This window comes from Phaenicophaeus curvirostris, chromosome 8 (assembly GCF_032191515.1).
Source record: "Phaenicophaeus curvirostris isolate KB17595 chromosome 8, BPBGC_Pcur_1.0, whole genome shotgun sequence".
Lineage (NCBI taxonomy): Eukaryota > Metazoa > Chordata > Aves > Cuculiformes > Cuculidae > Phaenicophaeus > Phaenicophaeus curvirostris.
In genome coordinates, this window is record NC_091399.1 from 38,095,641 (window position 1) to 38,117,838 (window position 22,198).

The following is a 22,198-nucleotide window of genomic DNA, read 5'->3' on the forward strand; positions in this document are numbered from 1 at the left end:
GGAGGAAGAAGATGCACACAGGCTGGTCAATAAGACCAAATTATGTAAAATACAGAAGTGACCCCCTAAGGTAATAACCTTGAGTCAATCAATAAGAACAGTGTCAACTCAATAGGATCAGGTAAATGGAGTATAACAGGTTCATTGGTGCAGAAGTCAGGCTGATTCTCCTTTTTAGTCTCAATCTGCAGGGAAAAAAAACTACTTACAAAATGAATGCATCAGGATTTCTTTGATTTCTCATTCTTAAATATGACAAAGTCTCTCACATTCTGCGATATATCCCTACCGTAACTGATGTGTTCAGCAAAGATTGCCACATAAGGGACAGTACTAGTTACATGTGAAAACATTAGACTGCCATAAATAGACCTTTTACAGAATGAAAAGCAGCATGAATAATGCGAAGAGCTAATGTGCTAAGTACTGCCTTGCTGCTTCTGTCTTATGAGAGAGGCCTGGGCTGGCAGCTTCAGCCTCAGACACGAGGAGATTTGTCAAGATTTAAGCAAATATCATCAATATTAATATTCCTTGAAGATACTCAGACTGTTCACACTGAAATGCTGGCTTTCCATTACAGAAAGAGACATACAGGGGAAAGAAAGGCTAACCTGGCTTTAAAAGAGTAGCTGGACGAGATTGTTTGTGTTACCCCTATATAGTCATTAACACTCAATGATGAACTGAATTGCAGTTTCTCAAATCACTGTTTCAGCCTAAAAGATTTTTAAGAGCAAACTATCTCCTGCTGTATTCTGCATTGGGACCCACTGCATACCCCAAAGCATGAGCTGTGCACTGAGAGAGAACTTGCTCCTGCACCCACACTTCTTGCGAGGCTGCATCCACAGCTACAAGCTGCCTATGCTTAGGAACAACCAGAAACATCTTTGAAACAGCTGCCATCTGAAAAGTCACTTGAGGTACAACCATCAAAGTACATTCATCTAGTGATAATAAGCTCATTTGTACAGAGACTGCATTGGGTCTTGGAATAAATAGGTATGGATACCACTGGAAACAGTAGGGTTGCAAAGTCAGCCAAGGGAAGATTGAATTCTGTTATTTCTTTGTGGGCATACAAAGCCACCGGATTCTTTCAATGTGCAGAGAACATTTTTCCTCTTGCTGAGTTCTCAGAAATGACTAAAGCATGTTGGCTGGTATTTCAAAAAGCGCAGCCCCAAACCTTACTGTGAGCCAAAGGCCTTTGTTAAGGCTTCAGCCTAAGCAATTTTATAGCAGTGCTTCAAATAAATGAAAACAATTTCTTAAAAAGCAACTTATTATCAAATCTGCTTATAATAGAAAGTGAGCAGTCATTGTTAGCGGCCATGGAATCAGAGGCCAAATGTCTTGGACAGAGCTCAGTTTTGTCACTCACCTGGCTCACAATGAAGAAGATGACAGTCATTGCTGCACAAGCCAGAGTAATGAGCATCAGGAACTTAAACCTAAATATCAACCCCTGTTTAGAGAGAAATGTCACTGGTCATATTAACAGAATCCACAAAACCCCCATTTTTGTTTTTAGCATATACAAGACAAGTATAAAAACAAAACAGTAAAGAAAAAAAAAAGGGTCCAACCCACGAAACCCCAAAGCAAAACAACCTCCACCCACTCCTTTGCACCGTGTTCAAGACAACCCATATTCTCTGCTCCCCACACGTCTGCATTCCTCCCAGATGCTGTGAGCAGGGTATGCATGTCTGGACAGCCCCTGCTTTCCGTTACATTTGCTTTTGTGACTGATTTACCAAGAGTTAATGTGGAAGAGGAGGCAGGCCAGTGTAAAGCCATGGGCTTCATCCACCAGCCTGCCCTGTTTTCCCAGCTTTTGGAAAACAAGCATCTGTGTAGAGCTCGCATGGCTTAGCAAGAGGAGTCTGTTTCTACAGTGGGGGTACTGGCACCAGACTGATGCTCACACCACCATGGTCTGTACATCTGGGAACTGCAGTGACTCTCAACGCTTGTCAAAACTATGTTGGCTATTATGGAAGAAGGTTGATTACTGGACAAATTATGTCTTGATATCATTTGGTTAGGAATTGGACACCATACCCTACTTGCTACCACTAGCTTTACATTGTTACTTATAAATTCCATTAGTTTTGCTTGTGTGTCTGTGTTGGTTTTTTTTAACCTGTTTCTGGAATTCTGGTGGAAATGTCAGTGTCTGCATGATTATTATGCCACACTGTGACAACAAATGACTATTGATTTAACTCTTCCAGATGAGATTCATGCTTGCTAGATGTTTGTACATTGAGTGTGGCTGCAGCAGCTCTACAATATGAGCTGAAATCCTATGCCACTTGCTGAAGAGAAACATGGGGAAAAAAAGCTCAATATCTTCTTCAAATTCTCTCGAGTCCAATTTAATGGCGTTTTTTATGTACATTCCTGATGGGTGATAAAAGACCTGCTTAAATCAGAAGTGACCGTCATTTAACAGAACAACATTGGTGATAAATATTTACACACATGGAAACAACAGACTCTCTCAGCTTAAGCACTTAAAGTGAGCTCCTTGTGTTTTGCAGTCGCTGAAGACAGTTAGGACAGAAACAACATATAAAATGACAGGCTAAGGCCAGGGATAACGGGTTGAACATGTTGCATTTTGACCCAGGTGGGACAGTTTCCTTCCTGTAATTCTGTTACAAAAAGAATGGCAAAAATCTGAATTCTTGCCATGGAAAAATGGGGTGTGTCTCAGCATCAGTTTCCAAGAAACATAAGAATTAATATTACAGGAGAGGAAATGGAGGTATGGGGAACTCCTGTTCTTAGAAATGTAAATGGTAATTTAGGCAATTTTCCTCGGTTCTCCAACACTGTTCAAAAAGCTGGGAGAGAGCAGCTAACAGATCCTCCTAATAGTTTAAAAATCTGGATGAAACACCCAAATAAAGAAGAAACTTCATGTCAAACAAAAAAGGCATTTAGGGGATTTGAGTAGCACAAGAAAGCCAACAAAGATCAGATTTCCCTGTTCAGGACTACATGGATAGAGAAAGCCTCAGTAGAGACTTTACGGTCAATAATGCATTTAAAAAAATAAGGAATCTGTGCAACAAGGAGGGACATTACCTCATAATGAAGACGGCGAGCCTTGCTCATAGCTGGGAGACTTGACTGCTTTCCACTGATGTTTCTGAACACTTGGAAGACCATAAAACACAGGAAGAGGAAATAGAGACACAAGCAGATTCCTGCCACTATAATAAAGGCCATCTGGGCAGTGCAGGTTAAGAGAAAATGGTATGAGCCCAACTGAAATAACAGCAAACATTTTTCAGGCAATTCCCTTATTCTAATATCCTCTCAAAGATCAGAATTAAATTTCATGCAATCACACAGGAAGGCAGCTGGCCACAAGTGAGGCAGTGCTGAGGGAGGCCTTGGCTTGGTAAGAAGCCTGGGCTCTGCCATTATTCCCCAGCGCTTGGCACCGCAGCGAAGAGGGACAACCCACTGGAAGGTCAGCCTGCTCGAAATCTGCAGAGATTTGGGAAGCCCTCACCAACCAGCACGTTCTTCAGAAAGGCATTGCATTAGGTTATCTCAGCACAGTAATCAACAAATAGGAGGATAGCAAGCCCTTCCAGTAGGGCCTGAGAGAGCAATTCATGGAAATGCCTCAGCAATGCCTGCCCGAGTAATAGGAGCAAACACAGGGCTTTGGATTAGATGCCATTGCAGCTGGGCTGTGGGGAGAGCAGAGCAGGCATTGCTGGAGCAGCATGGGCTCTGGACTATTATAATGACATCCAGGACCTAAATCTCCCATGCTTCCCCCCAAATCACTGATGTTTTCACAAGAGGTTTAGTTCTCCAGTCATTTCCCTCAGCATAGCACCAATTTCCAGGAATACCCAGCTCCAAACCAGTCAGGACTGAATAGATTTGGTATTAGGAAAAATTTCTTTACCAAAGAGTAATTTTTTTACCTATTTCTTTACTGAAGCACTGGCACAGACTGCCCAGGGACGTGGTGGAGTCACTGTCCCTGGAGGTGTCCAGAAAACATGTAGACATTGCACTTCAGTACATAGTTTAGTAGGCACAGTGGTATTGGGTTGACTGTTGGATTTCAGAAGTCTTTTTCCAGCCCTAGTGATTTTATGATTTCAAATGACACTTATCTTGCACAGCACCTGAGTCCACCTCAGCCAAAAAGAGGAGGGCTTCCCCACATCCTACAGGTATCTGGCATGAGAGGAACGTCTCCCTTTCCTACTGACACAGACTGAGCCTGAGCTGGGCGGAAGGATACAGCCAGCTCCGTGCCAACTTCAGTGGTCCAGATGCTGTAGAAGGGATTCTTCAGCTGCACTCCCCTGCAAAAAGAAAACACCAAGCTGCCACAGAAGCCAGGAAGCTCAGAGAATCCCATGCCTGCTCTGCACCTGGAAAGAGTCAGCTATGCTGCTTTCCCAGGTATAGAGGAGACAAGGTGAGAAATGTTTCCTTACAGCCCTGCGGGACAAGATATGTTGCTGGGAGACACCAGTGTGCTTCAGTGCACTTACACGAGCCTCTCCATTTCATGAGACAGGGCTGTGTATCCAGCCATAGGGATTAAACTGCCGGTCAGGGCAGCAGGAGGTGCATGGGGAAGGGTCATCCAGGGAGCAGTGCAATACCTACCTCTCGCACATGTCAAAGATGAAGAGGCAGAAGGAGCCAACAGCTATGGGTCCAACCTGCTTCCAGTACCCTGAGAGACGATTCCGCTCGTTCTGGTCCTAATCGGAGCATCAAGAAGTGGAGAGGAGGAGAAAAAGGAAAAGCAAGTTAGCCTAAAGTCCTCTCACCTGGCACGAGACCCCACAGCATTGTTTCCAACACTCAAAAAAGTACAACGGAGCTGTCAGATATCTCTGCAAGCAGGGCTGGAAACCACTTTTGCTTCTGTGTCATACCCACCATCATGTGCTCTCCGCAAAAGATGATCCAAAACGACAAGAGCATAGCATAGAAAATGCCTTGTCGAATGTCTCCAAAGAGCAACATCCAAGTCCAGTCAAATCCAATGGAAAACCACTCCACAGGGATGTTAATGAATGTCATGGAAATTCCCAGAGCAAAGATGACCCTGGAGAGGAAGAAAAAAAAAAAAAAATCTCTTTCCAACTTGTAAGGCAAGGACACAGAGCCCCAGAAGCCACAGCTGTGCATGAAGAGCAACGGAAAAAAATATGGCACTGGTTGGGCAGTGGTGGTGGGGTGTCACCTTCTGCCAGCAAACCCTCTGGGGCTAAGCCCCTCTGAGCAGCCATGGTCCAATGCAGCTACTTATTCTCTGTAGGTTTAACATAAAGAAAACAGAGGCTGTGGAGGTCTTCGGCTTCCAGTGTGCCTGGGTGAAGGGAGGGGACAGAGAAGAGATCATTTCTGCCTCCCCAAGCAAGGGCTCTGCCAGGGAGCAGTGACCACCCTCAGTCAGTGCCCTCTTGCTTGAGGGACACCTCAGCCAGCGCGCAAGCCCCTACTCACTTCTCCAGCAGGACAGGAGCACGTGTCATCAGCGTGATCCGTCTCCAGTACCAGATCATGATAATTAAAATGCTGGGGGTGAGGAAGGTCTTCATGGCAAACCACACTTTTGTAAAGCCTCCATTTTGATGGATGCCCTAAGGAAAACCAAGGTGGTATGCAACAGCTGTACAGGTTTAACATCATTACTCTGTGCTTCTCCTTACAGGAGAGGCAAGTACATGGCACTACATGTAACCACATGTAGATGCAACTCCCCTTTCAAAGGTGCAGTTTGCTCAACACAGGAAAGGGAGCAGGTGCCTACTTAGACCCAGACCACGTGAGGACACTTCAAAAGTCCTGAAAACAAATGCCAACATACGCAGCGAGGCAGAGAGCAGTCAGGAGAGGGGCACTCTGACACAGCATGGAAAAAACTGGTACAATTGCTCTCAGACAAGTAACAAGATACTCATGAAGCGAAGTCACCACTGGTGGGAAATACATCAGCCAAATTAATGCGTTTGTCCAGACACACACCCTCCCACCGCTGTCTGCAGCCACCACAGCCGGCTGTCTCGCTGCTTCTGCTGAGAGGGACGGCGGGGGGAGGTTTTCCATCTGGGAGCACCCATGGCCACCAAGCCTCAAGGAACAGCAGGAGCAAAGACAGCTGACAGCTATCCCAAATATCTGTGTGGTGATGGCCAACTTCAAGACAGAGCAGGCCCCCCCTGAACCTCATTGTGTTCTGTTCCTCCTTAGCTCCTATCTGTGAGAAGCAGGGCTTAATCAGGTGGAGTACTCTACACCCAAGCCACATTGTGGTGGGGAGTAGAGGACACGGGGAGCTCTTGAGGGTGTGGGAAAACCCCAGTTCTGGAGGTGGTCACCAGGCAGTGCAGGAGGGTGGCACTGTTCAAGGCTTGGGGTGGGCTCCCCAGAAGCGAGCAATCAAAGAGGACATCAGTTTTAAGGTGAAAGAGGGCAGATTTAGATTTGATATTAGTAGGAAAGTTTTTTCTGAGTGGAGTGAGGCACTGGCACAGGTTGCCCACAGAATTTGTGGATGCCTTATCCCTGGGGGTGCTCAAGGCCAGGTTGGGTGGGGCTTTGAGCAACCTGATCCAGTGGGAGGTATCTCTGCCCAGTGGCAGGGGGTTGAAATTGGGTGATCTTTAAGGTCCTTTCCAACCCAAACCATTCCATGATTCTATGATCCTTCAAGAAGGAAGGCTTGTGGGCAGGAGATACCTATAATGAAGAGAGAAGGATGTTTGCTGTGGATCAAAGAGGAGATCAAGAAAGGAGCTGCAGCAGCCCCAGCAAAGACGCCCTTGCTGGCTGCAGCATTGCAGGGCACAGGCACTCTGCCAGGGCTTGGCAAACATGGACAGAAGCAAGGTAGACACTTACCACGAGGCGGATATCCTTGATTTCTCCAATACCCACATTAATGCCTTTCCTCTCATTCACAGGGAGACGGATATTGATGAGGTAGTACTTGTGGGCCACGCTACCGATCTCCATGAAGGGAAGGAAGTCACAGTCATAGTAACGGCCCTCAGAATCCAGGGTCTAGCAAAAGGACATAGAGCAGCAAGATGGCAGTCAGCCTCAGATGGACCAGCACGTGCACTCTCCACAGTGAGAGTCTGCAAAAGCCTTAACACATGGGCCATTGCTAGCACCAAGAGCCTGTTTCTAATTCCAGCCTTTGCCTGGAGAAAGTTTATGCAAGACTGAAGAGCATCAGAGGTTCAGGGATGTGTTTGGTCAAGTCTTTGATTGTTTTGAGTCATTAAGTCAATAATGATTCAACTCAAGCAGGCTCACATCTCAGGCTCTTAATGATATTTAAAGTCAAGGGAGCCTTTAAAGATGAAAGGCTACTTTGTGATCCAAGCTTCCTCCTTCAGCAAGCACAACTTCAGCCAAAATACGCAACCCTCTCAAACACCTTTACTTGGAGTTCCTCGAGTCCTGTTTTACGAGCAATGCTCCCTTCTACACCTCATATGTATTTACAGTATTTATGTGGCTATACAGGTGTTTCTGGAGGCGTAAGTGGGTTGTTGAAAAAAATTGTGAAATGGAAGAACAAGACAGAGCTGAAAAGCACGGCACAGGAAAGAGACAGCAGATTAACATAAGCACAGGAATTTCAGTCTGCAGAACAGAAACATCTTTGTTTAAATATAGATCCTCTACTCTTACTGCTAGCCATCCTCTCTGCTCCTAAGCTTTGTAGCTTGAGGCATTAAGAAGTTATTTTAAGAAATTTTTGCCCCACCTCTCCAGGTTCTTTGAGGGCTTCAGTGTTCCCAACGGGTTATTTCCTCACAACTCCTGAAGAACAAGGTTTTGTCCATTATGGAAGAACAAGATGGAGTCCAAGTTCTCTAGGATGATTTGGGGCACACAGAATTCAAAGCATCCAAGCCTGACCACAGCTGGACAACACCTTACACCTTTTCTTCCTTATAGTTTTAACTCTACCTCTGACTTCATCCACTTCTCTTTCATTGTCAAACAGAATGAACTGAAAGATTTTGAGCCATGAGAAAGCTGACACATTTCACAGTTATGATGGGAAGTTATGATTGAACAACTAAAAGTTTCTAGGAAGCACTGAAGAAAAGGAAGAGGACAAATCCCACCACATTCCCACATCTCCATCATCATCAAAACACCTTACTTTTGGTGAGCCGAAGGTGCATTTCAGCTTCCTGATCTCTATTGCATGTGCTATTTCTTTCCAATCATCAAACTTGTTATCACGATATGCTAATGACACATCCAGGGTAATTTCAGCATTTTCTTCTGTAAGAGAAAGGAGAGATCAGGCTTGTTAGAGAGGAAGGGTACAGAACACCAGAAAAGTACAAAAGCCTCTAGACACTGAAGGGACCTCCAAGAGGCAGACAGTGACATAAAGGAATGGGCGTTTTTGCACTCCAAACAACATAGACCAAATTACATTTTTTTTTCAAAGTATTTCTCTCTTTTCTAGTGGAGAAGAGAGAATTTTTACTGGTCATAAAGACCTGCATATCTTTCAAACATGTCAAGACAGAGGTTGTGGGTGAAGTGCATTATTTATTCATATAGCATGAGAAACAATAATTCTTATAAATTTGGAATCTAGACAGCTGCATACACAGACATCATGCCAAGAAGCAATCCATCAGCCTCTTCACCTCAGGTTAGCAGAGAGACAAGACAGGCTTCAATGTAGGTTTTCTGCAGGGAATGCAAATGTATGCAATAGGCCCTTTCACTTCAGGAAACAATTATATTACATCATAGGATTTGCTTTAAGTGAACATCGAAATAGTGTTTACTTACAGAAAACAACAAAAAAGATTAAGTGTCTAACTGAATAGGCTGTATATGGTTAGAACTGTATAAAGGAGAAACCATGCAACTAATAGTATGTTTTGTTTACTTAAATGTCATAGCAGAAATCATCTATCAACGTAACCTTAGGATTCTTATGGTTGTAGGTTCACCATGCACCACATCTTGAATAAAAACCATGTGTCCCTTAAAGATGCACTCCAGTAGAGAGATATCATACAAAAGAGAAAAAAAGGGTCACAGAGGTCTTTGGGTGGGACGGGAAGGGAGAAGGTAGGGAAAGGCACGGCTGGGAAAAGTCAAAATGCATCACCAAAAGTACAAACTGCTTCAAAAATCACCCACAACTAGGATCTGCTCTTTGAAGATAAACCAGAGTTCCCAGAGTAATAAGGAAACACTAAAAAGAGTTCCTTTATAAATAATATTTAAAAATTGAAACTTTGCTATGCTAGAAAAAAACTCAGAAATTACCACATATGATGGACTTTGTTTTCTACATTTATTATTTAGCTGAAATTCTCCATAAGGCTTCAGAGCCCTCCCCTCCATGTGCACACCCCACAGTAGCATTGACTTGTTTCTACCTTTACAGATGCACCAACCTGAATATCAGTAAACACATATAGAGTTTATATGCTCAGGTAAGGTCACCACATCAAATTTGCATGGCTGAAGTCAGCTTGTCCTCTCCTGGACACGTTCACAGAAAGAGTATGGGGTGTACTGCTGTTAAATATGCCCTTGCTAGCATGCTGCCAAGAGGTCATTACTGCAAGAAGGAAATGCAGCTGGATCAGACCTTTTTAGGTGCCATAACTGAGCCTGTGACTGAGTTACAGTTGTAGCCTGCCAAGTAGCAACACGTAAACATGTTTTACAGACCCAAGACAAGTCTGTACCAGCTCTACCAGATGTAAAATCCTCCCATCTACCAGGCACAAAACCCAGGGAAGGCTCTGAAAGAGGAACGCATTCCAAAATGAGCGTATGCATGCTACAACTTAGCCCTCTTCTCATGGATCACCAAACCCCGAGAGCCACAGCCACTGGAAAGATGGCTACAGAACTGCTACCATGGAAGAGCTTTGGAACAGGGCTACAGAACCACTTGTTGTGCCAGTGTCAAAACAGCATGCTCTCACAGCAAACAGCTCATGTTTGCAAGCTCTCTGGAAGCATGCTGTGGCACAGTCCTGAGCTCAGCAGGTCAGAAATGCTTCTGCAGAACTAAGCTCACACACATTCCATCAGGGCTGTGTCACTGCACAGGCAGACACTCTATGTGCTCCTTCCTGTAAATACGTGGAAGGCCTACACCATGTCATAGAATCACCAGGTTGGAAAAGACCTCTTGGATCATCAAGCCCAACCATTCCTACCTGTCACTAAACCATGTCCCTGAGCACCTTGTTTATCTGTCCTTTAAACACCTCCAGGGATGGTGACTCCACCAACTCCCTGGGCAGCCTGTTCCAGTGCCCAATGACCTTTTCTGTGAAAAATTTCTTTCCGATATCTAGTCTGAACTTCCCCTGGTCATGGTGTCCTGTAACATCCATAGCTTTTCACCAAGAACCCTCTGTCTGAAAACAGGGCTGCCTGCTCTAACAGAAGCAGCCTGCATGTGGGAATGGGCTGCAAACACACATCAATACTTGATGAGCTTTGGAGTTTAGCTCTGAAAAAAAATCTGGTCTTCATAATAATTCTGGAGGGAAGCTGTTTCATGTCTACAAGCAAGCACGAGCCTTTCAAGCACTGTTTGGCCCATATATTTCTCATCTTTTTCAGTTATATTTCTGTTGGCAACAGGTGCTGGCATACTCATACAAAATTATGGGAAGGGGCATAGATGCTATCTGTGGTTTAGACTTTCTATCGATACAGTGTTTGGAGGCGGTTCTGTTACATCTTATTATGGGTGCACCAAGATTTTTGACGTTCTTTTTGCACACGTGATCTATACCATCCAGATTAACACCAAGTTCCTCTCCACAACACTCATTAGTTTGGTTTCCATGAAACATGAACTTGCTATCTCAGATCTGCTATTTAGAAGACCAGCAAAACAGCTAAATGGGAACATAAGGTTAAACTTGGCCTGGCTAAAAAGAACTACAAATTTCATTTCAGAAGCCATAAAACCAATTGGAATGCTTGGGATTAAATCCAACAAAAACAGCATTCATTATTTCATCTTTGCAATCCAAATGTTGCTGCTGCCATCGAGTATGAAAACCAGAAGGCAGAAGATACTCATCTGTGCTTTTCCAGACCAGGGGACTAGAATCACCCTCTGAATTTCTGTCAGCCTCTCGTGTCAAGGTAACATCTCCCATTAAAGTTTTGTACAAAGCTCCTTCAAGATTGTCACATGTATGTGTACACACAGACACAAACACAGATACACACACATGTATTTCAGCACAGCAGACTGATAGTCCTACTCCAGTCCACCCTTGGCCTCTCACCAGCAGTCCCTGCTGTCAAAGAAGAACAAACAAGAACAGTAATACACTATTCGGCAGAGAACTAGATTCTGAGAAGATTCATGACTTATATGAGGGGCAGGCTATGTGCCTGAGCATGCATATGCATATGAGAAGAAAAGCAGCAGCTGATGTTCCACCACCGTGTCTGGCTTCAAGATGAAAGGAAGGTGTTTTAGAACAGTGTTATTTACGATCAAAACAGCGGATGGGAGGAGTAAACAGGAGGCAAAGGACTGACAGTCAAGCCAGCTTTTACTTCTGCTGAGAGAGAGCAGAGTATTTTAATTATTCAAGGATGAGTCACAGCTGCAGCAAAGAATACATGCAAGGACAGAAGAGAAAAAGCTACTGCAAACCTGTGCTCAGCTTCCCAGATGCTAACGTTTTTGAGGAAAGCAATTATTCAGTTCCTCCATGCATGTTAATCAAGATTCTCCAGAATTTCTCTAACAATAACAAGTAGGAAGAAGTAGGTAGAAGCGTCTGTCTTATTCAGTACCAAAAGACAAAACTGCCCATGCCAGGAAACTAACTCACAAGGACCATGTCAGAGCAGCTCCTCACAGAATGCTGCACATCAACCCCGCCTTCACAGATCCTGTAGATAATGTCTATATAATTTGGAGCTCAGTAAATCCCCTCTGATATTAGCAGCTCAAGCGCCAAGTTGCAACCTCACTAGTATCGTACAGAATTATATTAAAACCCCTGCAGAAACAGGAGAGGTTTGTTTAGATAGAGTATGTGTTTCATGGATGATCAATGAGGAGACATGCTCCATCTGGGATTCCCAGCATTGAGTTTTCTCAATTCATAGTGCTACAAGAAGCTCCGGAGCAGGTCAGAGCCATGACACCCTGATACTCATCACACTGAGCATTGCCAGTACGTTTTTTCACACTGGCATTTTACTATCAGATGTGCAGTGCTCAGGATCTTCTCCACGACTCCCTTTAAACCATGATATTAGCAGAGGATAGCTTCACTCACAGTAGTCTAAAAATAGAGAAGTTGTTTCAGAAGATGGCTCTGTGCCAGCTGCATACTAATAGAGCTGTCTGGAAAGAAGCGTATGCAAGCAAACAGAAGAGTTATTTGCATTACACTTCCATGCTTTGCTCGCTTTCTAAAATTACAAAACCTATAAAAGAGACCAAAATGGGATGAATTTGAACAGGAGTCTGTAGTGCTCATCCATACAACTGCACACAATTGCTTTCCAGCCACAAAGAAACCAGAAGTTATTCTCACATCCTAACATTTTAAGCTCACTAGCTATAAAAAGAATAAAAAATGGGATTTTTTAGAATGAAAAATTGTAAAGGCCCCTCCATACTATAACATCATCTGATAAATAGCGGCTTCATTACCTAATGGCCAGCAAAGTGCAGCCATCACTTTATACTCCGCAGGGACACTGCATTACTAGATGGCAATTCAATATTAAGCAATTTCAAGTTTACTTTTCCACAAGGTGGAACTGAGGAAGGAAGGCCAAGAACCTGGCTCTGGGGATTCCTGAAGCCTGTGGCAGTGCAGGAGCGAGTAGCCTCTGGGTCCCTGCTCCTGTTAACAATGGGTAGCAGTGAATTATTTCTTGGTAGGTAGAAGGTCATGCTGCAAAGCAGCTCAGAGAGAAGGATTGATGTTCCCTGTTAAGAACACTGCAGCCTGCCAAATGCAAATGGCTCAGACTCATGGCAGTAGACCAGCCCAATAAATAAATAAAATTAAATCCAAGCCCACAGCACACGCTCCCAACTCTTCTGAGGTACCCTACCCATGAGAGCCCAGCAGCAAGCCGTGCCAACAAGCAACAACTAAATCAAAGTAGGAATGATTTTTTTAAAGTGAATCTGATGTACAGGGAACAGAGGCCACCAGACCAGCTAAGGAAGAGATATGTGCACTTGCTACCAGTAACCAGACCCATGGACAACAGCAGCACTGCTCTGCAGCCTCACGAGCCAGTTTGCCACCTATACTGTCTGGGAGTGGGGACCATCCTTCCAAGAGCAGGTGGTACTTTGGAGAATCATCCTTGACAGAAAACAGTCCTTGACAAGTTGAACGGCCTTCATCCCTCCCCTCAAAGCGCCCGGTGTTCCAACAATGAGAACCAGACCTAATTGCACAGTAACGGAGTAACACTTCAGCTTCAAAGAGAAGCCTTTTGTGCACAGGAGATTTCTTACAGCTAGGAAAGCAGAGGATGGCTGCTGCTCCCCTGGGGACAGAGCCAGCGGATGGATGGCAGGGATGGATGGCTGCACACCAACACTGCTGTGCAGGGCTCTGGCCGCTGCCTGTGCCAGCAGCTGCGTGAGTGCCAGAGGGTGGTTGGCACCTCTTACATTGACCCTGCCAACACGGCATTTTGCACTGCAGCAGAAGTGGGGTCCTGCTCGCAGATGTTGCTGCCCTTGTGAGAGGCACTAAGCTTTGCGATCGCAGGTTTTGAGACTGAGGTGCATGTGGTTTGAAGACAGCTTCATCTCATTCCTCCGCCTGCTGCTCTTCCCTGTTCAGGAAAGAGATTTGTAATAATTAAATGCACAATGCATCAAAAAAAGGATAAGAACAGTTCTGGCACTGAAATAGCCTTTTCCTCAGAGAAAGAGCAAGTCTAAGTCTCCCCCAGCTTTCCATGACAGATAAATACAAGGGAATTACCTCAGCTTCTAAACATCTGCATTCCAAGAACATCTGCATTCTGAAAGTCTAGAGCAAGTGCCCAAGGCAAACATAGTAAAGGCTGTTCCTCCTCCAACAGCTGTAAATCCCACAGGGTGTTTTAGGATGCTCAGCCCCATCAGGCTGCAGGCTTTGCACAGCTCCCCAGCTCCCCGGAGCACCAGGCCAGGGCTGCCCATTTCCTCCACCCAGGGAGAACCCTTGCTGGCTGGATGAGAAGGGCTGACACACAGGCCTGACACCGGCTCTCTGGAGGCGAGAGAAAGCACCTACGTCAGGCCTGTGAGTCACCCTGACGTCTGTCTCCCTGCAGAGGAGCCGGCAGTCTTGCCGCCTCCACCCCAGAGCATCCCTCTTGCAGAAGGGCTGCAGTAGCCAGTGCCCCGGGAAACCCCAGCCCACAGACTCACAGCAGTTTAAGCTTTTGTTCTGTGCCTTGACAGGGAGAGAGGATGAGCAAGCACCTTGGCGTAGAAAAGCAGGCGACAGTTTGAGATATGGCTTAGCAGCATTCCTGGTGAGGACTAAGAATGGGAGTACAGCCAAGCCCAGGACCCTGCACGGCTCATGTTGACTTTCACATCTTCAGGACACACTGCAGAGTGTTGGGAACCACCAGAGAGCAGGATGTTTCTCCAGGGAGACAGGCAGGTGGATAAGAGCAGCTTCAAAACAGTCATTACAATGGTGACTGGCTGAGGCTCCTACAGCTTCGAGGCCTTCCAAGAGCTGCTGCTGGTTTGGCACCAGCCCCTGTTGGTATTAACTCCATCAGGGTGACTGTTGGCTTTGAGGTCTTGGATTAGAGCTCGAGAGAAGAAACTCAAATTATCATTTTGAAAGAAGATACAAGGTTATTTCACATCTTCAGTTTTGCCTTTTTTGAGGAGCTAATTCAAATTACCTGAGCAATGCAGCTCTTAACTGCAAAGTTAGCACCAAGACACAGCAGAAGATACGTAATTATTTGGGCTTAACAAGACTTACTTTTTTTTTCCAAAATCTGTTACAACACAATCTAGCAATCAAGAAATGCATTACTCACTAGTTTGAGATTTTACACTTAATTTACATCTGCCTTCAGCTTGGCATAACGTGTAGGAAAATAACGTTTTAAAATACTTTCTTCAGTCAATGAAAGAAAACCTTCTGGAAGTGCCAAATAATCTACAACCATAAGAAGTATTCACATCCCTTGTCTCCAAGTGCTTCTTATTAAAAAAAAAAAAAAAAAAGGAACAGCAGCAGCTACTGAACTGATAATGACCAGAAATTCAGTCTTTCCCAGCTGCACAAAATCAGGGTTTGGAGGTGAGTCCTTATCACCCATGGAGCGGCCCAAGAGAAACCTTTTCTGCTTCTGAATCTCAAAAAACATTCCCATCTTTGAGGGATTTGGTCACCAAACAGTCCAAATAATGGCTTGAAGAAAAGGCTCTCTACACTTACAAGAGAAATTATGGTCAAAAGCTCATTTAGCATTTTAACAACCTGCTCCCAGATGCTCAGCCTGTTGCTGGCTCCAGAGCAGCAGTTTGACCTTAAGAGCCTCAGAACAAACTGTCACTTCACTAAACACAATCATCCATTGAAGTCTAAGACACTGAGGCCTTAATAAAGTTACAAAGCTACTCTCTCCATGTTTTAGAGATAATTATAGGGTTAAGAATACATACACAGGCTTTATATAATCTCATTTTTAACTTATTTTAATGACGATACATTAAACAGCTAAGAAGAAACAGGCCCAGGTAAGGCAGTAAAGGAAACACAAAGCTGTCGGTGAAGCTTTAGTGGATCAGCTGGATCTGGCTCCCCTATGCCAGCATCTTAGCTAGCCCACAGCCCCAGCCTTACAGCCAGCTTCTAACACTGTTCTGCTCCCTGAACTGATCCACCACACGGCTACAGACCAACTGGCAGGCTGCAGCCAGGAAAAGTGTGACAGAAGCCCCAGTGCAGAACAGCACGAAGAGTAAATTGTTCAGTCATTGTTAAGTTATAACTGTTAAAGAGGGATTTTCCCCCAACACTTTAAAACATGCAAACACACGTACAACTCTTCTTTCAGGAAGGGGCAGATCAGTCTTGCCCATGCTGCTCCCAATATCATTTTGCAAGGTTTGTTTGTGGTTTTTTTTTATTTCATACTTTATCTTCTTTCATATCGTAAGGGTGAACCCCAGTATGACAGCTTCTGCCATGGTTCCTGCACCTACGCAGTTTTCCAGTCACTTTGGGCCACTATAGTTCCAAGGCCAGAAGGTACATTTCCATCTGCATGTTATCAAATCTCAGCAAAAAATGTACCTCACAAGTACTGATGGAAGGTAGGGCAACTACTTCAATTCACCAACAGCCACCCTCAAACTGAAGAAGTTATTATGTCAGCAAAGGCTGAGTAAATAAATATCAACTGCAATGCACTTGGTGCTCCATGAAGAGTGAATGTTTATAGACTCAAATATGAACATTCCTTCTTATGACCTTTTCATGTAAACTTACAGATCCATAATTTAATTTACTAAGTACTTTAGCTCACAGTTTAGAAACGCATCACACAAAAGCATTTGGCAAACACGGAGTAAAATACCACCGCTTAAAATCTTCAGCACTGGCAAACTAGAAACCAATCAAAGTCTTTGTATAAAGCATTTTTGGGGTAGAGACTTTATAAATAAGCCTCCACCCCCTCCCCAAAATCTCATGGCTCTATTTCACCACCTCCACACAGACTGAAAGAGGAAGTAGTGAGCTACTCCAGCAGACACGCAGCCTCCAGAAGGGACATCCCCACTCCTCACATGCTGTAGCAGACCTTCAGGTGGCCCTGGCACTATCCTTGTGCGGCAGCAACCAAGCCAACCTGCTAACCTGTCAGAAAGCTCTTCCCGCCAAACCCAGGTTTCCACCGAGGAGGCTGCATGACACAGCTCACCACGTGGCCAGGCACGTGCAGAGCCGGGACAAGGGACAGGTTGGGAACATGTAGGAGCAGGAGGAAAGCAGTGGCTGAAAAGGTTGGGCTGTCTTGACTGCAATTTGTTGCTGTGCACTCAGCATCCTGGAACATTTTGGAAAACTATATGAAACCTATGAAACCCAGAGGCATACGCTGTGAAAGTGAATTGCTGGATTTAAACCAGTGTAGCTGCTGATGGTCTACGTACTTTAAAACAGGGAACTACTCATCAACTGCTTAGCTACTCTCCAGTGCAGTGTGAGCCGCTCTCCATACAAAGAGACATACTGAAATGTCTCATTACCGATTCCCATCTTTAGAACACGCTCCTGTATCACCTTGCTGTACGAGGCACTGCAGAAGTTAACATATGGTACAGGATAAATGCAACTTTCAGAGAAACACATTGAGAAATTAGACCAGAGTCAGCATCTAACAAGTGGCAGAGTGACTTACTCAGGTCATTGTCCATCTTGAATGCGATGTCCAGCTGCATGATGAAAAGCATGAACTGGAACCAGGGGCTCATCTCCTTGCTGGGGAGGGGAACATGCACAGCAAATACGATATCATTGGCTTCAATCTGCCTGCTCACCGCCTCGTCGAAGTCTTTGAGCTTGTCGCAGTGGTTGGGTCCCCAGGGCATCAGCCACTTGGTTTTGTGGTGGTTTTTTCTTACATCAATGCACTTCACTGACATGTAAGGAACAGCTGTAGTGGGGCTGGGAGCTGTGAATAGAAGAGAACCACATTTTTAGCATCTTTAGATATCTTACATAGTGGTTTCCCCACCAAAATATGCAGCTCGCCATTCAACTATTTGAAGATAATCTAAAACAAATGCATCAAATGATCCTCCTTCAGAGCTCCTTGATCTTGCAGTTAAGCAATTAAGTTTATTACGTCTACAGATGTATTACTGACTTTGTAGTGGGATCAAATTAGGATTAGCTGAAGCCTTGGAAATCTGCTGGTTCAGTCTCAGATACCTCAGTTACCCCAAAATTACAAAGAAAGTTACCAAAATCTTTTTTCTGTGCGTACACTCTTCTAGTTTGCTCACTCAAGCAGCTTCACTTGCAAAGCATGTGGATATCACACACCCAGACAGACGAACTAATCCCAGACCTCGCGGTCCTGCTTACCGCAGTGATTTGAACCATGCCCAGCCACACGTTTCCTTGGGCAGGAAGGCTTTTCTGACTGCTGAATCATGCAATTATTTTTAAAAAACGTTAGGGAAATAAACAAAGCTCCCAGCACTGATAAATTGGATAATGCCGCATTCATTTTTCTGGACTTACTTACAAGCCCACCAGTGATCTGGTCTGCAGTATGCCAAGTCGAGAAGGCAGTGCAGCCCTCCCTGTGCCACCACTGGGCCACTGTCCCATGGACAACCAGATCCACTCCTGAGGGATGACAAGCCTCACAGCAGTGTGACAGTAGCACCACTTTCACTTCACTCCCTTTTTATAGGGAGGTACATCCTCATCCCAGCTTAGCTCAGATTAGTAAGGTAAGCAAAACATCTCCGGGAATGAAGCTAAATGCAAACGAGTTTCTAGCCTGAGAGTTTATCACTCACAGACACCATTGCTAATGGATCTTCCTCATGGATTTTTGCCATCAGTGCTGTTTGAAAGATCTCCAACACTTTTGCTGCTTCTCCAATTACACTGCTAGTGGAGCCAGTCCTACCTCCACCACCCAGCTGCTGAGGCAGCATGCTCACACAAGGGATGTAAGTTAGCCTGGATCCTTGTAACAGGAGCATGAGACATTATACAATCACAGAATCATTAAGGTTGGAAAAGACATCTAAGATCATCCAGTCCAACCATCAGCCCAATACCACCATGCCTACTATACCATGTCCCAAAGTGCCACATCAACATCTTTTTTGCAGACCTCCAGGGATGGTCACTCCACCACTTCCCTGGGCAGCATGTTCCCAGTGCTTCACCTCTGTTGCACTGAAGAAATTTTTCCTAATATACAATCTAAACCTTCCCAGACCAGCTTGAGTCCACTTCCTCTTGTCCTATTGCTTGTTACTTGAGAGGAGACCAACACTGACCTTGCTACAATCACCTTTTAGGTAGTTGTGGAGAGCAATAAAGTCTCCCCTCAGCCTCCTTTTCTCCAGACTAACAATCCCAGTTCCCTCAGCTGCTCCTCATAAGTCTTTTGCTCCAGACCCTTCATCAGCCTCCTGCATCTAACTACCTTCACCACTGAGCATGTAACGCAGCCCAGGGCCACCACCCACACCCGCTGTCTGAAAACTTGCTCTGGAAGCTATCTCAGCCTTGCCAAATATCCCTTCATGGAAAGCAGCAAATAAGCAGTCCTCCTCTGTGATGTTCCAAACCTTCTTGCTTACCCACTGCTGCCAGCTGTAGAAAAACGCGTTGCATGAAGAGATTTCTTCCTTTTGCAGCCAGTCAGGTGTGAACTAATGACTGTTATAACAAAAGATTTATCTCTTTTTTTCCCCCTAGCCACAGGTTTTCTGAGATTGGGAGGAAAGCAGCTGAACAGATCTTGGCTCTGAAATGCTCCCCAAATTCTGCACTGCTCTCATCGCCACAGCAAGCAATGGGGCTTTGTACATGTACACAAGATAGCATGTATCTTAATACAATGAAAATGGGTAACATCCCACGTGACATAATTAAAATGATGGCGGATTACACTGCTCAGGCTCTACATCAGTGAGGAAACAGCCAGAAACTCTGAGGTACAAATAGGCATGAAAGCAGAAAAAGATTCATTCCACCTTCAGCAGACTTTCAGCACAAAACACCTTAAAATCTAAGAAGGAAAAGGCTTTTAAAAACTTAAATATATTTCCAACATAGTTCTTCCATGCAAAGAATTCTTATGACTGTGGTTCTGCCCTGTTTCCAATATCATTTGGGAAATAAATATTTTAATGCTATTTTAATGCATCACAGAACTGGCAAACCATGGGGACAAGCAGAGCTGATGGCGTTCCATTTCCTCACGTCCTCAGTATGATCCGAGGAGCTTCCTCAGGTCAGAAATGCAAAGTGCCCAGAAACCAGAAACTCAATAATTCTGTCCCCTTTCTGCCAAACAAAGTGCGTTTTTTGCATAACAGTCAACATTTTTATGTCCAATACATTTCACTGCCATTAAACCAGAACAGTCCTATTTTCTGAGGCATTAACAGGAAGGAACCATTGGACATGCTGTAACGAGTTTCTTCAGCTTCACAGGTTTTGAGAAGCATATGGAACAGGTTAACTATCTTTTTAAGCTGTTAAAAAAAGTGTTCTTGAGTTCTGTTTCCACTAGAATTTGAAGAAATTAAAGCTAAGTAATACAAGTATGTCAAATGACATTTATGAAAAACAACCAAACTATCCAGCCCTTTTAAAAATGAAAATAGGGCTTGAAATTTAAAAAAAAAAATATGTAAATTTAAGCTAATAATGTAAAAATGCTCAAATGCAAGTGATAATATAGGAACATTTCAATGCTTACGAGAAGCAGCGTGCAGAACAACAGACATACAGGCACACAGAATGAAGTCTCCAGGAAAAAGATACCAGGGCAATCACATAAAACTGGAGATAAGGTGGCTAGTCTGTGGCCTCCTGCTGAAGGCTATTTTCATATTGTCACCATCCTCCTTCTGACACACAGTCCAGGACTTCCTGGACAGATCACAGCCCATCAAAAAAAAACCTCCAGCAGCAGTAACACCCTTCCTACATACAAACTGCAACCAAACCAGAGCCAAGCAGCTCCCACCCAGCCACTCCAAGCCCCGGTCAGGACAGAGCCAGCTCAGGGCTCCCCAGCTCAGCACGCCAACATCCCCACACACTACACCCAGATGATTCAGACCTGGCTCCCTTGTAATTTGGACACAGCATCACAACAGCAGCTCTATTACTTTTTGGGATGCAAGCCAGGAATTCTGAGCAGCATCCTCACTAACATGCCACCTTGTTAGAAAGATGACATCCACACTCCTTCCTACAGGCAGGGGAGAGATGACTCAACATGTGAGTTGGGAGGAAGTTATTAAAAGCCAGCTGTTTATAAACTGCATTTTTTCAATTTTTTTGACAGGACTGAGTTTCTTCCAGCTGAAAAGTAACAGCGATGTTGGCAGAAAGAGTGGGCTGAAAGGAAAGGGATTTACTCCAGCAGGAATACTCTCAGATTCCTACCTGCTCTTACTATCAACACACAGCCGAAGCGCATTGAAGATACATAGCACAGCTGCATCTCAAACCCTCGCTGCATCCAGGTACCACAGAAAGCTCACATGTTACAGCAGCCCCCAGAAAGAACAAATCATTGATATGCCAGAAAGAAACAGCAAAACAAAATAAAAGCAAGCATTCAAAAACCAAACAAGACAAGAAGTCTAGCTGCAAGCCCAGGATTGCAGAATGCTTTAATGATGTGCCGTAAGCAAATAAGACTGCGCAACATTCCTTTAGCATACCTTGATGCAGAACCTAGTAACCATGGCTAAATCTGCAGCTCTAAGTGAATATTAGGAATATTGTTGTGAAACAAGCCAGACATGCAGGCCAAGCTCTTGAAGCTTTTTAACTTTGACAGATCTTTGTATGATTTAAAAGCAGGCATTTGTGAATGAAGAGACATTGTTACTTCTATGAATGTTTCTTGCTTTGATGCAATTCATTATAGCCATAAATACATGTTTTCATCACTGACTGATCATGATTTTAAATGCTGGCATGCTAACTCAAGTACCCCCTCTGCCAAAGTTACAGCTTTAAGGAGCACGAGACAATCACTGTATATATTCCTTGTCAGGAACTGCACACCAAACAAATGTCGGCACTTGGCTTCCATTACTTGTTTGGCTCCAGTCCCATTAAATTCAAGTGAGTGTCGAACCAAATGGAAAATGCTTTGTGAAACTGCAGCCAAGTCAACTAACAGTATTACAAAGTGCTATGCAAAACAAAGCTAGCATCAAGGGATTTCAATTAAAACGTGGTGCCAAGCAGGCTGCTTTCAGCCGTTCTGCCTGTGGGCTGGTAGATGGTTCGGTTTTGTACATTAAATGATATATATGTCAGCCTGTAAATAATTAAATAGCCATTTGTGCATAACACAGTGGATAAGGCTCAGTCCATGTTCCAACCTGCTCACAGTGATGAGAAGCACTGCAGTATGG

General features: G+C 44.4%; 1 protein-coding gene across 1 annotated transcript in view; it reads right to left on the reverse strand.

Moving 5' to 3' along the window:
* Positions 1 to 22,198, reverse strand: part of LOC138723097 (protein wntless homolog) — a 38,668-nt gene that overhangs the window by 4,101 nt on the left and 12,369 nt on the right. The window contains exons 2-10 of the mRNA XM_069861978.1: positions 17,461 to 17,733; positions 8,192 to 8,316; positions 6,910 to 7,071; positions 5,512 to 5,648; positions 4,942 to 5,110; positions 4,663 to 4,760; positions 4,289 to 4,352; positions 3,103 to 3,246; positions 1,388 to 1,471 (exon numbers count right to left, since the gene is read on the reverse strand). Coding sequence (XP_069718079.1) covers positions 1,388 to 1,471; positions 3,103 to 3,246; positions 4,289 to 4,352; positions 4,663 to 4,760; positions 4,942 to 5,110; positions 5,512 to 5,648; positions 6,910 to 7,071; positions 8,192 to 8,316; positions 17,461 to 17,733 — 1,256 coding nt within the window. The remainder of the gene's footprint in view (positions 1 to 1,387; positions 1,472 to 3,102; positions 3,247 to 4,288; positions 4,353 to 4,662; positions 4,761 to 4,941; positions 5,111 to 5,511; positions 5,649 to 6,909; positions 7,072 to 8,191; positions 8,317 to 17,460; positions 17,734 to 22,198) is intronic.